The sequence below is a fragment of the Myotis brandtii genome, unplaced genomic scaffold (assembly GCF_000412655.1).
Source record: "Myotis brandtii unplaced genomic scaffold, ASM41265v1 scaffold842, whole genome shotgun sequence".
Classification (NCBI taxonomy): Eukaryota; Metazoa; Chordata; class Mammalia; order Chiroptera; family Vespertilionidae; genus Myotis; species Myotis brandtii.
The window spans coordinates 125004-140579 of record NW_005371421.1 but is presented as its reverse complement, the minus strand read 5'-3'; the positions used below and the strand labels follow the sequence as shown (position 1 = coordinate 140579).

Here is a 15576-nt window from a genome sequence, read left to right as displayed (position 1 = left end):
TCTAATGAACAAAATAAACTGATGAACAAAATAGATCCAGAGACATAGAAGCATGGGATAGACTGATGATCCTCATAGGGAAGGAGAAGGGTGGTTGGGAGGGAGGAGATCAACCAAAAAACTTGTATGCATATATGTATAACCCATGGACACAGACAACAGGATGTGAAGGCCTGGGGTGGGGAGCAGGGTTGGGCTAGAAAGGGTCAATGGAGGAAAAAAGGGGACATATGTAATACTTTCAACAGTAAAGATTAAAAAAACACACCTAAGGTACAGTTCAAGAGACTAGCAAAAGAAAAAGAAACTAAAATTAAGGTAGTAAAAGTTAGAAAATAATAAAGATTAGAGCAGAAATAAGTTAAATAAAACATAGAAAAAACATTAAAAAAAAACCCCAATATTGATGTGACAGAGACACATCAATTGGTTGCCTCCCACAGCACCCCACTGGGGCAGGGATCAGACCTGCAACCCAGGTACATGCCTTTGATTGGGACTTGAACCCATGACCCTCTGGTGTACAGGCTGACACTCTAACTACTGAGCCAAGCTGTCCAGGGCCCTTCTGAGTTTTTAGAAAGGATTTATCAGGCCTATTTTTTTACACTATTTAAAAAATTTATTGTTGACAGTATTATAGATACCACCAATCTTCCCCCCTCCACCTTTGTCCCCCTTTTCCCAGTCCCCACCCCAGCCCAGGTGTTCCCTACACTATTGAGTGTCCATGGGCTATGCATATATGCATTCTATCAGGTCTATTGAAAGCACACTGACTTGGACCCACAGGTACCAGAAAATGTCTAGATGGTAAATATGACTTTCACTGGGCAAAGTGCCCTAGATATCAGAAACAGGATCCACCATTTAGACAGGCTGTTGGGAATGAATCCCTCCCAGCTGGTGGACATAGCCTTTAAAGTTCATGCCCTGGAAACAAGGAAATTAAAGCAGGTTACCATTTTCCTAGAAACAGTGCAGGAAACCAGAAGAGGGGGGATGTGAAAGGAAAAGGGAAAGACCCACTAGGCACCAATGAATGTGCCTATTGCAGAGGAGGGCCATGAGAGAAAGGACTACCCAGAACTCAAAAATAAAAAGGATGGAAACCCTCACCTAGAAGTGTTAAGAAGAATGACGAATCTGGATGCCCAAAGGCTCCCCTAGACACCTCCCAACCTATTACCATTTCCCCACAGGAGCCTGGGGTACAACTGACAGTGGGGAACAAGCTAATTGACTTCCTTGTAGATATGGAAGCTACATATTCAGTGCTAAATACCAAAGTAACTGAGAATGCATATAAGCATAACCAAAGGACACAGACAGTAGGGGGGTGAGAGCAGCCAGGGAGAGGTCAATGGGGGGAAAAAAGGAGACATATGTAATACTTTCAGCAATAAAGAATTTAAATTAAAAAATAAACTAACAGAAAAAAGTGCAGCTGCGGTGATGGTTACTGGAGTTATTGGACAATTACAAAAACAGGCATTCCTTCAACATCTAGAATGCCAGGTTGGAGATAAAAAACTTATGCATAATTTTCTCTACCTGCCAGACTGCCCATTCCATCATTGGGTCAAGATTTACTTTGTAAACTGCATGCACAAATAACTTTTTCCTCTGAGAAATAGCAGTTACGTTTAGGAATCCTGCCGGAACATGCTCTCCAGCCCCAGGTGCTCCTGACTTACCTGATAGGACCCATAGGTGAACTCTTCCCACCCAAGATCTATGACCAGGTCAATCCAGCTGTTTGGGCTGACAGAACACCAGTAGATCTGATCTACTGGATCAGCTGCTGACAGAATCTGACTGGAAATTATATATAGATGGGAGCAGATTCATGGAGGATGGCAATGACAAACCGTGTATGTGGTAGTCGCCATAGACAAGGTAATACGAGCCCATGTCCTTGCTGTAGGAACCTCAGCACAAAAGGCTGAACTGATAGCCTCACCAGAGCCTTAGATTTATCCCAGAGAAAGAATGTTAACATATACACTGACTTCATGTAGTCCATGCCCATGGCCTTATATAAAAAGAAAGAGGGCTCTTAACTTTGGGGAATAAGGACATCAAACATGCAAAAGAGATTTAAAAATTGCTAGAGGCAGTGAATCTACCAAATCAGATTGCCATAATGCATTACCCAGTACACCGGGACAGTTCCAAAACAAGCCAGGGAAACCAAACTGCCGATAAAACAGTAAGACAAGCCACCCAAGACTGCCACTTCTTGGGACTTTAATTCCCCACCTGGACTTGTCAGAATTCAAACCCCATTACACAGAACAAGATGAGGAATGGGCCAGGGAATAGGGATTCTCTTAACACTGACCCTAATTCTATATGGAAGATCAACACCCATGGTATGACCTTCCTCCCTGAAGATCCCATCCTCAAACACCTACATGAAGGGACCTGTTCTGGAAGGGATGTTTTAATGGACCTCATTAGACATCATTTGAAGGGCCCTCATTTACAAAGGGCATTCAGAAGATTATCCAAGCCTGTCAGATATGCACCCAAAACAATTCTAAGACAGAAAGTGCCCCAACAGGAAAAGGAGTACAATATATAGAGTATACCCATTAGAGGACTGGCAGTTTGAATTCACACAGAAACTTTAAGTTTTTTTGTTTTTGTAGACACCTTTTCTGGATGAGTAGAGGCATACCCACTAGGACCGAGAAGGTAACTGAGGTAGTAACACTTTTACTAAAAAAAAAAAAATAGTCCTTAGGTTTGGACTTCCTTACAGTGTTCAGAGAGACAATGGACTGCTGTTGAGAAATCTCCCAGGAGATAGGACAGGCACCAGATTCAATGGTAACTACATGCATCTTGGAGACCCCCAATCTACAGGGAAGACTAAGAAAACAAAGCACACAATAAAGAAGACCCTGGCAAAAATATGCCAGGAAACACATTTTAAATGGGACCAGGCACTCCCTATTGCTTTGCTCTGGATTAGGATAGTGCCCAGAAGCAGACTTAAATGAAGCCCCTTTGAAATAGTTTATGGGAGGCCCTTCCAAGTTCCTGCTTTAAGAACACCCCCTTTAGATTTAGAACATATATAAAAAATCAAACAGTATGTACCACATTTAGGGCAAACACTAACAACTCTGCACAAGTTTGCTCATTGCACATCTACCTGACTGATGTACCCTTATACACCTGTTTCAGCCAGAAGACCAAGTGTTTTTGTTTTTTAATATATTTTTATTGATTTCAGAGAGGGAGAGGGAGAGATAGAAACATCAATGATGAGAATCAATCAGCTGCCTCCTGCATGGCCCCTACTGGGGATCAAGCCCATAACCCAGCATGTGCCCTGACTGGAATCCAACCAGCGACTTCTTGGTTCATGGGTCGATGCTCAACCATTGAGCCACACGGGTCGGCAGACTAAATCTTACTAAAGACCTGGAAGTCTTACTAAATAGCTGAACAGCAGTTAGCCAAGTAATGGACCGGTCCCTATGATGACCTGCTGACAACACACTCTTCCCTAAAGCTCACAGGAAATCAAGCCTTGGATCCACCACACATGGATCAAGTGGGCATCACCTGAGGAGGACTCGGATCTGACTGCTGCTGTTGATACTGCAAGGGAAAACGGTACCTGCGCTCCTGAAGGAGATTTAAAACTCCTTTCAGAAAAGGACAGCACCTCCCAAAGCTAAGTGACAATGTTACTTTTATTTTATTATTATTTTTTACAATTGCTATACTTTATGCCCGTGCTTGGATTGATAACACCTTTGTCAGCATTCCCCAAATAGTGGCTTCCTCGGCAAACTTACCCTGCTGTTGGGTGTGCCACCCAAAGCTTCACTCAGGGAATTGTTTAGTCTCTCGTTTCTAATTTTGTTATAATTTTCCCTGCACTGCTGGGCATACCCCTTACTAAATACTTGATTCGTTTTCTAAACAATAGGTCTCATTTTGGAAGCCCATCAGCAACACCGCCCCTTGAAATATGAAGCAGTCTACCAGCTTCACTTGTTCAGCAGTGCCATCCTCTAGATGCGGCATATGTCGCCTTCCATAGACAGCAATTCTCCTCCCTCTTGTAAAGGCTTCTCTCTATTCTTGACCCCCTTCTTCCTTTAGTAGATAGCAAGAATCTCTGGAACCAGGGATGGGTAAGACTACATCCTTTGACAGCAGGAAGAAACTACAGAAGATAAGCCTTTATCTATTTACCCTTGTAAGAATATACGGGTCCAGAGTTCTGAAGGGGAGAATTGTTATCATAGTCAGGGAGCACAGGGAAGTCTCTCCCATTGGCCAAGATGGCACAGGGAGAGGTTCTTACACTGAGCATGCCAAAAGCTAAAAAGATGAATGGATAGGGCCCAATCACACCAAAAGCTAAAAAAGTAACTATACAGAAAAAAAGCCCTCCCCTCCCTATTCCTATAAGAACTACAGGCTTGAGCAGGAAAGGGAGATGGTCTTTTAGAAGGGAGTCTACCATTCTCCAGATCATGCCACCTGAATAAAACTCTTCCCTTTTGTACCAGCACCTATCTTACGAGTTTGGTTTTTGTTGCTGCAGGCAGCCTAACGTGTGTTTCATTACCTTATGTGTACTTTTTGTGTGTGTTGTACCATTCACCCAGTACCAAAGTTGTGTCTTTATGGAAAACGCTACACTCAATATTATATATTTCCAGCTACATAATCAATTAACGTGAGGTGTAAAAAGAACACACAGCACTGTGGGCCTTTAGCAAGACTTAGCTTTGCTACTGTGTAGTTTGGTTACACATTTGACAAAGTTTGTATAAAAGAATGTATGGTAATTCCCAAAGTTTGTTTAAAGGAATATAATTCTTGATCTTATACTGTTTAGAGTGTAAGCAAAACTCATTATACAGAAAAGATGCCTTACATCACAGAGAGGCTGAAATCTAAAGTGCCCACAGAAAGGCTAAGCAAGGCTTGGAGTTTAAGGTGTAAGATGGTTGTCAGACATGAAGGCACCTCGGTCTACACATCACGTACCAAAAGGCTGACCTCTGTTCTCTCAAGCACCTGATATTCTATGTCCCAACTGTCTAAAGATGGTCATTAAGGACTTTGCAATTCCCACTCATAAACTAATTTAAAACCCTAAGAGACAGTGTCTAAAAGAAAGAGTAAGCATGAAAACATAATATATAAACATATTTAATAGAAATATTAAAATAATCACTATATTTCCTCTCATTGCTAAAATCATGAAAGAATATTCCTTTTGTAATCAAAGTAATAACTTTTTAATCATGCAAAAAAGTATTTTTGTTATTACATTCATAAGCAGAAACTATATTTCAAAACAAGTGTATAGACTTAAAAAAGGCCTAGACTTAAAGAGAAAGTGGGATTTATTTAAATACTATTACAGTTTCATTGTATGCTGTTGGCATACTTATATTCACAGTATATAAAGTAAAAAAAATTAATCTTTTAAAGTCAGCTCTGAAATAGATGCATTTTCTTTAATACATTCACTAGTTAGTTCTGTTCTAAAACAGGAGGGAAGATAGATATATGATTCAACAAGTCAGCATCACATTTCAGTTAAATTGGAAGCCAATGTTCTGAGTAACCAAAGTACAAGTCAGTTCACCAGCTGAGAGTGAAAATTAGAATATAAATTGAAAAGCTCAAGAGAGACCTTCATAGAACATACTGTAACAAATATTAAAAATAGAATTCTCAAATTTATGATTTAAGAACACAATTTTTTTGTAGTCAATAAAATACATTCAGAGGCATCAAAAGCAAGTCATAACACCATCTAGAGTTATTAAGAAGAACTGTGGCCCTGACCAGTTTGGCTCAGTGGATAGAGCGTCGGCCTGCGGACTCAAGGGTCCCGGGTTCGATTCCGGTCAGGGGCATGTACCTTGGTTGCGGGCACATCCCCAGTGGGGTGTGTGCAGGAGGCGGCTGATCGATGTCTCTCTCTCATCGATGTTTCTAACTCTCTGCCCCTCTCCCTTCCTCTCTGTGAAAAATCAATAAAATATATTAAAAAAAAAGAACTGTGGATTTCTAAGGGGTGTCTCTTAAATCCTTCCAATGGAAAACTTACAGAATAACATTATCTGCTGAAACATGGGAAGCACCAGTTTCATATTTTGATAAAATGCCGAGTAATACAGTTATTGTTCTGATAAATTTTTATTTGGGGAGATGGAGAGAATTCTCAAAATAGACTCATGGCTTAGAAGTAGTTGAGCTGTAACAAGAGCCTGGAGAGACACCATGAAATCAGCCCAAGGTGAGGTGGTGGTTCCATCTACTCACATTCAGTGTTAAACCAGCCAATAAAGGGCTTTGACAACACAGTGAGTTTTGATATAACTTACTTTAGAGTAGAAAAAACCCAGTTAATTTTAAAGTAAATAACTATATAAATTGTATTTTAACTTAGTCTCATAATTAACTGTAGTATATTTAACATGTAGTATATTTAACAATAAAGCATTTTCCTTCATGTTCTAATTAACAAATTTCTTTAACAATTTATAGCTAATTACAATCTACCAGCCCGACCTTGCAATAAATATTCGTGTAATATTTTAAAAGCCTAAATTCCAGTTGATATGATACCAAAATGTCGCTTAATTTTAACATTCACAGTACTGCTCAGAAATAGGCAGGTCCTGAGGTTCTAGAGAACGGAGTGAGCTCTTGGTGCCTTCACCTGGCATGCGTGGGTGATCACAGAATCAAAGAGCTGTGGACTGGTATCAACAGTGCAGGCTGTTGTACTTTTACTTCAAGCTGAGACTTTTAAATACAGGATACAGGGGTGGGTAAATGTAGGCTTTCAGCTATGAGTACGTGAAACACAGTTTATTCTTGTATTATTTATATTACAACTGTAAACGTACTTTTGCCAACCCCTGTATATGTGCACACATATGTACAAACACGTGTGGATATGGATATACACACACTTTTTGATGAAAGAATAACAGCAATATATGTGAACCATTTTTGCCAAATGGATTCCATTTGGTTAATAAAAAATGTTCTTTCCATCCATCTATCTAAGTCCAGACCAGCTATGCAGATAGGATGCCCATCCGGAGGAACGGGAAGCATTTTCTTCCTCACCTTTGGGGAGTTAAAAAAAAAAAGTATTAATCTTCTCATATCATACGTCGATGTTATGAATCTTTCTGTTCTTAAACTTTCAATATTTATTGTTTATTGTCTTTCTCTATTAGATAATTCCAAAATAAAGTCTCCAGTGCCATTACATATTATTGAAAATAAAAGTAACTTTTTATATTCTTTTAAAACAGAAGCCTTTACATAACTTAGAACCTAAAACCAATCAATTTATGGTAAACCTCAAAACAAACCCCAAACAACTGTTTTTTAATCATTTAAAAATTAGGCTTATTGAAGTATAATTTACTTACAGTAAAATTCAACCTTTTAAGTGTAGCACCACCCCAACCAAGGTATAATGTGTCAAAGTTTTCTTGTGCTTGTTTGCCAGCACCCCTGCTACTCCTTTATAACCATTGCTTTGTTTTCTGTCCTTACAGTGTTTTTTCCTAGAAATTCATATAAATTGAATCACATTGTATATAGTCTTGTTGAGTCTTATAGTCGTCTTCCACTTGCACAATTCATTCAAGAACCATCCATGCTGCTGTGTGTATCAGCTCACTCTTTTTTTTTACTGCTGAGTAGTATTCCATTGTGTGTCTGCACCAGTTTGTTTACTTATTTACCAGTGAAGGATATTTGAGTTGTTTCTAGTTTTTAGCAATTTAAAATGAAGCTGCTATAGTGGGCATGTGCTGGGGGTGGGAGTGGCTGGGGAGAGGTCAATGGGGGGAAAAGGAGACATATGTAATACTTTCAACAATAAAGAATTTAAATTAAAAAAATGAAGCTGCTATAAACATTTGTGCACAGGTATTGTTGTTTTTTGCTAATCCTCACCCCAGGATATTTTTTCCCATTGATTTTTTTTTTTCTGAGAGAGTGGAAGGCAGGAAGGGAAGGAGGGAGGGAGAGAATGAGAGAGAGAGAGAGAATCATTGATGTGAAAGAGACACATCCATTGATTACTTCCTGTACGCACCCAAAGCAGGGTGGGGGAAAGAACCTGCAACTCACGTACATGCCCTTGACCAGGAATCCAACCGTGACCCTTCGGTGCATGGGCCAAGGATTTAACCACTGAGCCATGCTGGCCAGGGCTGTGCCTAGGTTTTTAATTTAAAAATTTGTGAACTAATTCACATACCATAAAATTCACCCTTTTAGGGTATATAATTTAGTGGTTTTTAATATGTTCATGAGTTTTGTGTTTTTCTTTGTGTAGACATAGGTTTTCTAAACATCTTGGAATGGGACTGTTGCTGTACAGTGAAGGTATGCTTAACTTATCCTTCACTCCTCCCCTCCCCTCCACAGAGGCAACCATCATTACATTTAGCATGTACCCTTCCAGACATCTTTCTGTGTTTTCAGACATATACGTACAGTTGGGTCTCATTCAGAGAAGCATTTTCAAAGTTTTAAATGGAAAAACTCTACAGTTTACACACCACTTTCATTTCTTTTTCTGTTCATTGTCTGGTTTTATTCATGTACTAGAGGCCTAGTGCAGTGCACAAAAATCATGCACTCAAGGGGGGGGGGGGTGGTCCCTCAGCCTGGCCTGCACCCTCTCGCAGTCTGGGAGCCCTTGGGGGATGTCTGACTGACGGCTTAAGTCGGACATCCTTACCGCTGCTGCAGAGGTGGGAAAGTCTCCCGCCACCACCACTGCGCTTACCAACCGTGAGCCCAGCTTCTGGCTGAGTGGTGCTCCCCCTGACCACCAGGGGGCAGCTCCTACATTGAGCGTCTGCCCCCTATTGGTCAGTGCGCATCATACCGACTGGTTGTTCTGCCATCGCGCCAAAACCAGCTCTCTGACATCCCCCGAGGGGTCCCAGATTGCGAGAGGGAACAGGCCAGGCTGAGGGACCCCACCGCTGCACTATCAGGGCCAGGGAGGACATGGGAGATTGGCCAGCCAGGGAGGGACCGGGGAAGGCTCCAGGGCGTGTCCAGCCCGTCTCGCTCAGTCCCGATCAGTCGGATCCCAACAGCAAGCTAACCAGTTGGAGCTTCTGCCCCCTGGTGGTCAGTGCACGTCATAACGACTGGTTGACTGGTCAACTGTCTGCCCCCTGGTGGTCAGTGCACATCATAGTGAGTGGTTGAGCAGCCTTAGCATATTAGTAGCATATTACACTTTGATTGGTTGAATGGCCAAATGGATGACCGGACACTTAGCATATTAGGCTTTTATTATATAGGATTAGTTATGAACTGCTATAGACCAAATTACCACAAACTTATCAGCTTAAAATATATTTAGTCACTCAGTTTTTGTGAGGCAGGAGTCCAGGAATGGCTTAGCTGGGTCCTCTGTCTCAAGGTCTCTCAAATATCTACAATCAAGGCATCTTCCAGGGACAGGCTCTCACATGAAGGAACAAAGGAGAAGGATCTGCTTCAAAGTCACAGTAGATGGCAGAACTCAGTTCCTCAAGAGCTGCTGGAAGGATGGCCTTAGTTCATTGCCACATGAGCCTCTCCAATATGGCAGCTTGTGCCAATAAAGTGCGTAAGTGGAAAAGGTAGAGTGTCTGCTAGCAAGACAGAAGTCACAGTCTCTTACAACCTATATGTAACATACTACCACTTTTGCTATATTCTACTGGCTACAATGAGTCACCAGGCCAGCTTACTGGCCATTTAAGGGGAGAGGATTACATAAAGGCACAGATACATGGAGGAGCGATTAATGGGGCAGGAGGCCTTGTAGAAGTCTGTCTTTCACAATCTGCAAGAAGAGCTTCTATGCCCTAACCGGTTTGGCTCAGTGGGTAGAGCATCGGCCTGCGGACTGAAGGGTCACAGGTTCGATTCTGGCCAAGGGCATGTACCTTGGTTGCAGGCGCATCCCCAGTGGGGGGTGTGCAGGAGGCAGCTGATAGATGTTTCTCTCTCATTGATGTTTCTAACTCTCTATCCCCTCTCCCTTCCTCTCTGTAAAAAAATCAATAAAATATATATTTAAAAAAAAAAAAAGAAGAGCTTCTAGAAAGCTCTTTATTTAGGGATGGATAACTGGGCACTGACTCTGCTTTCTCCCATCAGAGGAGGTGGCTTTGCTCCCAGGAACAATGACAGCTAGGAGACTGTACACATTTCCCAATACAAAATGCAGAGATTACTGTGTGTTCATCTGGAATAAATGATATACTCTGAGTATAGGTCTTGTGACACAATAAAACTCAATCTGTGTTCTCAGATCTGGCATGTCCCTGCTCTGTCAATATTCCTGGCAGCTATTCATCTCAAGTAAATAACCAGAGCAGAGCCATGCTAAGATATGGAGCCTTTGCTCTTGCCCTGAGCAATTGTTCTGTTCTGATAAGGTTCTATAGCCTCTGCAGATCCAACCAGGCACTTATAGTGAGTATGTCAGCGTGCACTGAAGGGTCAAGGGTTCGATTTCTGGTCAGGGCACATGCCCAGGTTGTGGGTTCGATTCCCTGTGTGTGGAGGCAACTGATGGATGTTTCTCTCTCTCTCTTCCTTCCTCTCTCTCTCTCTCTCAAATCAATAAAAATATATCCTCGGGTGAGGATTAAAAAAAAAAAGCTTATGATAGTCTGCATTTTTCCCCATTGTGTTTGTTGGACTTTTTCCTCTTTATGTGTACACAATGTTGGACCTTGGTATATAAGTAACAATATACAGCTCTGTAAATGATAACCTAGTTAGGGAGTAAAGATGTACAGAAGCAACTTTTAGTTCTGGCCAGAGCAGCAGAGCTGAAATTCCAGTTTTGCACAGGGAAGTACTATGTAATTAACATATCTGGAGAGCAGAGCTAATTTATCACAAGTTGTATCTCAAGTGGACTGCAATCTGTGAGTTGTGCTGGGATCTGATAAGCAGGGAGCAAGCTGAGTTAACATTTACATTGCAAGTAGAGTGACAATATTTTCTCAGCAGTGTCTTCTTCATGTCACATTTTTGGGACTAATGTGGCACTTTATGTTGTGTTACTTATACAGTGGGGCCTTGACTTACGAGTGTCCTGACTAACGAGTTTTTAGAGATACCAGCCGTCTCTCGGCCGATTTTTTGCTTTGAGTTGCGAGCTAAAATTCGGGTTACGAGCCAGCTTCAGATACCCCACCGCTAGTTGGCGCAGCGAATGTCACAGTGAACGCCACATCAGCCCAGCATCACGTGTCTCACTTGTTCACTTTTTGATTTGACATACGAGTAATTTGAGTTACGAGCTCCATCACGGAACGAATTAAACTCGTAAGTCAAGGCCCCACTGTATAGAGATGTAACAGGCAGCAACCAGGAGCTCATAACACTTGCTTGGGGTGCAAGTTGGGCCCTTAAGAGGTGTTTATCATAAGGATTTTAATGTCACTTATCAGAGTTGGATTACCTTATTCCCTAAACTAATGCTTCTCAAATATTTGTGACCTAAACCCATAGGAAAAAAAAAAAGACATTTTATATTAGGAACTGACACAGTCAGACAAATAATCAATATCCATACATATACCTAGAGAGTTTCAAGAAATAATTCTTATTCTTACTAAATTCAATGTATTCTGATGTGTCTTTTTTTTTTTTCAAACCCTCACTTGAGGATATGTTCATTTTAGAGAGAGGAAGGAAGAGGGAGAGGGTGAGAAACATCAATAAACAAAATTTAAAAGTTATAATTTTAAGTCATAGTGTTATGAAAAAGATTTTAAGTATACACACAAAGTCTCAACCACGAGACAACATTTAGTGTAAGTCATAAAACAAGTTTTAAGACTTTGCTTCACATACCTTGAGCAATTGCAGCAAGTTTTCCCTTTTCTTCAGGGCTGAGCTGTAACATTGTGTCTATGACAGGAAGAAGCCTCTCTCTTTCACTACCTGGCTTTAGGAAAATGAACTGTAGCAAGACATTCTTCAAGTACTCCAGGTTAGCTACGGACTTCTCTCGCTCTTGATTTCTTTCCAATCTTCTAATTTCACTTTTGAGAAGCTAGTATTAGAGAAATGACTTAAAAGTGGGTTTTAGGAGCTCTGGTTAAACATGGCAGACTGAACAAATGCATTTTTCTTCTCTTCCCCCTGTCATGCCCCCAAAATGACAATAATGGAGAGCCTAGGAGAGGAGAAAAATGTAGATAAGAAATATCAAGAAAGTCCCAGAAAATGGGAGACCAGCTGCTGACCAAGTACCAGAGACAAAGAGGAGAGAATGGATCCCACAGAAACACAGACAATCTCCTGCCTCAGAAGTACAGGTTACCATGGAAACTGAGGACTACATAAAGTCTATGTAGGTTAGTACCAGAGGTTCCCTCTACCTGTGTACTCTCCATAGAAACTAAGCCAGAGGGCTCAGGGCTTTGGGTTGCTAAACACATTTTAAGGAGTGCAAGCCAGTCTAAGAGCAGGGGCTGAGTGAACATCTGTATCCACCACCAACCCCTTTCCCTGCCCTGCTCCCAGAACCCCCAGCAGTTAAGATGCACACAGTAAAACTATGTTTACATGATGAACAGCATATCACCAAAAATAAAGTCGATTTTAGGATAGAGTGAAAATTCTGGAGTGCAAGATAATCTAAAATACAAGGAAAATGGAGCAAAAGATATGAAGAAGATGGTAGAATGTTAGTCTTTGAGGAATATTTCTGGGTTGAAACAAAAAAATATATATTGTTTTAGTTCATCATTTTATAGGTTAGTCCAGGAAAGTTAGCCAACTCTGTCCTAAAACCCAGGGCCATTTTAGAAAAGTGACAATAAGGTCTAAGAAATCATATGAGAATGTATATTTGTGGAAATAAAAATATAAATAGTCACTTAGGTTCATAGGATTAGTGATTTGTTAGATGTGATAATATTTTGACTATGTGGGAAATTTTTTTTTTTTTTTTTAATAGAGATGCATACTAAAATAGTTAGTGATGGGATGTCATAATATATTTAAACAGAGGCCCGGTGCACGGATTCATGCACTGGTGGGATCCCTTGGCCTGGCTTGCTTCCTCTTGCAATCTGGGACCCCTTGGGGGATGGTGGAGACCTGGTTTCGGCCTGATCCCCGCAGGCCAGGCTGAGGAACCCCACTGGTGCATAAATCCGTGCACCGGGCCTCTAGTATGCATATAAGATCTTTGGTTAATCTCTTCCCGCCCTCCCCCCTTCCCTCTGAGATTCATCAGTCTGTTCCATGTTTCCATGCCTGTGTGTTGAGCGTCTGCCCCCTGGTGGTCAGTGTGTGTAATAGCTACCGGTCAAATGGTTGGACACTTAGCATATTAGCCTTTTACATATATAGATGTACTGCAAATAACTGAATAACTTGGCATTAAAAAAGTTATTTTGACAAGGACAACTGGTGGTCCTGCATGGCACAGGCAGAAGCATGTGTTTCTTGGAAAGCCAGGGGTTGGAATTTTGCTCCACCATTTATCAGCTTCAGGTGTTCTCTTCAGTGCTTTTGTTAGAAAGGACAAGGGTCTCAAGGTCTGGTGGTTCTCACTAAATGCTATGCTTGCTAAATGTAAAAAACCCAGGGCCTGGCTCATGAGAACTACTCAACAAGTAGTATGACAATATTTAGAGAGTCTATATACCATTGAGCTAGAGTGGACTATATAATTTGTGTAATCCTCAACTGCTCCACAATATACCTTGTTCCTACACATTTCTGGTGTCTTTAAAGGAGGAAAAACTCCCTATGCTATTTTACCATCTGTGGAAAGTAGTTTAGTGCCATAAATAGCAGAATAATCTGAATAAGAAATGCTCCATGGTTTATCTTTAAATACCCATTAAGTTTTATTTAAGTACATGTAGAATAATGACTTGTGAACATATGTCTACATTCTAAATCTATTACGTTTCTTAGAAAAAGTAGGAGTTAAAATAGTATTTATATAATAGATATAAAAGCAATTAATATTTCTTGATTTCGGGAATGTAATACCATTAGGAATCAAGATGTTATGGATACACCTGATCTGTGAATTTTTAAACTTAGATAAGTGTGTGTAGAGGGCCAAGAAACCCAAATTGCATTTTCTTTGGCAGTTTTTGAGCCTTACCTTAATTTGCTCCATAAGGACTGCATTGGTTGCTTCCGTTTCCCGAAGCAGGCCATTTAAGTGATCGGCACTTTTTGTTGTGGAACTGAGCTTTTGCATCAATTCTTCTTTGGTAAATTCAACATGCCACAAAGGAGGCTCTGTAAGATGTTGTTCCAGTAATTAATTTTCAAAATCAAGATTACAGATGAAGATTCTAAATAAGAGAAATATCTTAGTACAGATATTTTGCCCTGCAATATTACATAGGTCCACTTTCTTTGCCATTCCTCTAGTCATCATAACAGAGTTAAAAACTTACATGTTAAATGTAACAAAGACAATCTCTGTTGTAAGGCATATAATCTAATTACACATAAATTCTATGAGCCCCAATTCTGCAATTTATTAGGCTTTTATTTATAAATCATTTTATTAGTTTTATCACTCAACCTCTTCTATCTATTAATGTTCCAAGAGCTTGTGTCATTTTACTTATAAATGAAGTAGTAACATTTACTGATCACTCATATCAGGGCGCCTCAAGAATTTTATATGAGGTGGAGTAGTTATTATTATTCAAATTTTCCAAATTTTGAAACAAGCTTAGAGTCAACAAGTAATTTTGGCAAAAGCACAAAGCCAAGTCTGATTCTAGGGTCTAGTGCCACTCTATAGTGATGCTTCCATCTCACCACTATTAACTTCACTTAAGGAACCAGGAGTACAGCCTCTACCCACATCATAATCAATGATTGTGGATAATCAAGGACTCCAGATCCTGAAACTTCAGAAAGATGACAGATTCTCCCTGAATTGTGAACGTTAGTTAGTATTCATTATAGGTAAGAAAAATATACCACAACTTCACTAGTATATGGAAGAAGGCAAATTTAGCACTACTGCTTTATCGAGAGGAATAAAATTGTTTCTTAGAATGGCGAGAGAATATCATACTTTGTAATACTACCTTAGAACTTCCAGCTATCTATTTCTGGCTCAAGCTTAGGCAGGACTAATTTTAATTAAGCAATTTTTTATTTCCTTCATCCTGCAGGAAAGTTTTCCATTTGAAAAAGGGTGGAACACTGAAAGAAATTTTACTGGAGTAGATATAAAAGCATTTGTAATTTTGAGTAATATTGATTAGACAAGACAGTAAAATTAAATAAAAACATACTTAAACAGAGAAACATACCAAGTTTAGTTTCAGGAGAATTAAGAAGCTGCTCTAAAGACTGTGTGTGAGTGCCAGTGGAAGATACAGACTCCGTATCAGTGGTCTCCATCCCTTCTCCCTCCTCCCGGGTTATACAATGCATGTCCAGCAGGGGGAGGTCTGTGTTTCTCTTTTCTCGAAGGTTCTTCGCAGGTTGGTGGAAAGAAGCTGGGCCTTTTTTTTTTTTTTTTTTTTAAAG

At 40.4% G+C, this 15576-nt stretch overlaps 1 protein-coding gene across 2 annotated transcripts in view; it reads right to left on the bottom strand.

Moving 5' to 3' along the window:
- Positions 1–6013: 6013 nt before the first annotated feature.
- GCC2 (GRIP and coiled-coil domain containing 2) overlaps positions 6014–15576 on the bottom strand; it is a 101792-nt gene continuing 92229 nt past the window's right edge. The window contains exons 20-23 of one of the 2 annotated variants that reach the window (XM_005884654.2): positions 15357–15551; positions 14180–14319; positions 11902–12103; positions 6014–7128 (exon numbers count right to left, since the gene is read on the bottom strand). In XM_005884654.2, coding sequence (XP_005884716.1) covers positions 7058–7128; positions 11902–12103; positions 14180–14319; positions 15357–15551 — 608 coding nt within the window. In that variant the 3' untranslated portion in view covers positions 6014–7057. The other variant, XM_014532101.1, reaches the window with a different exon arrangement.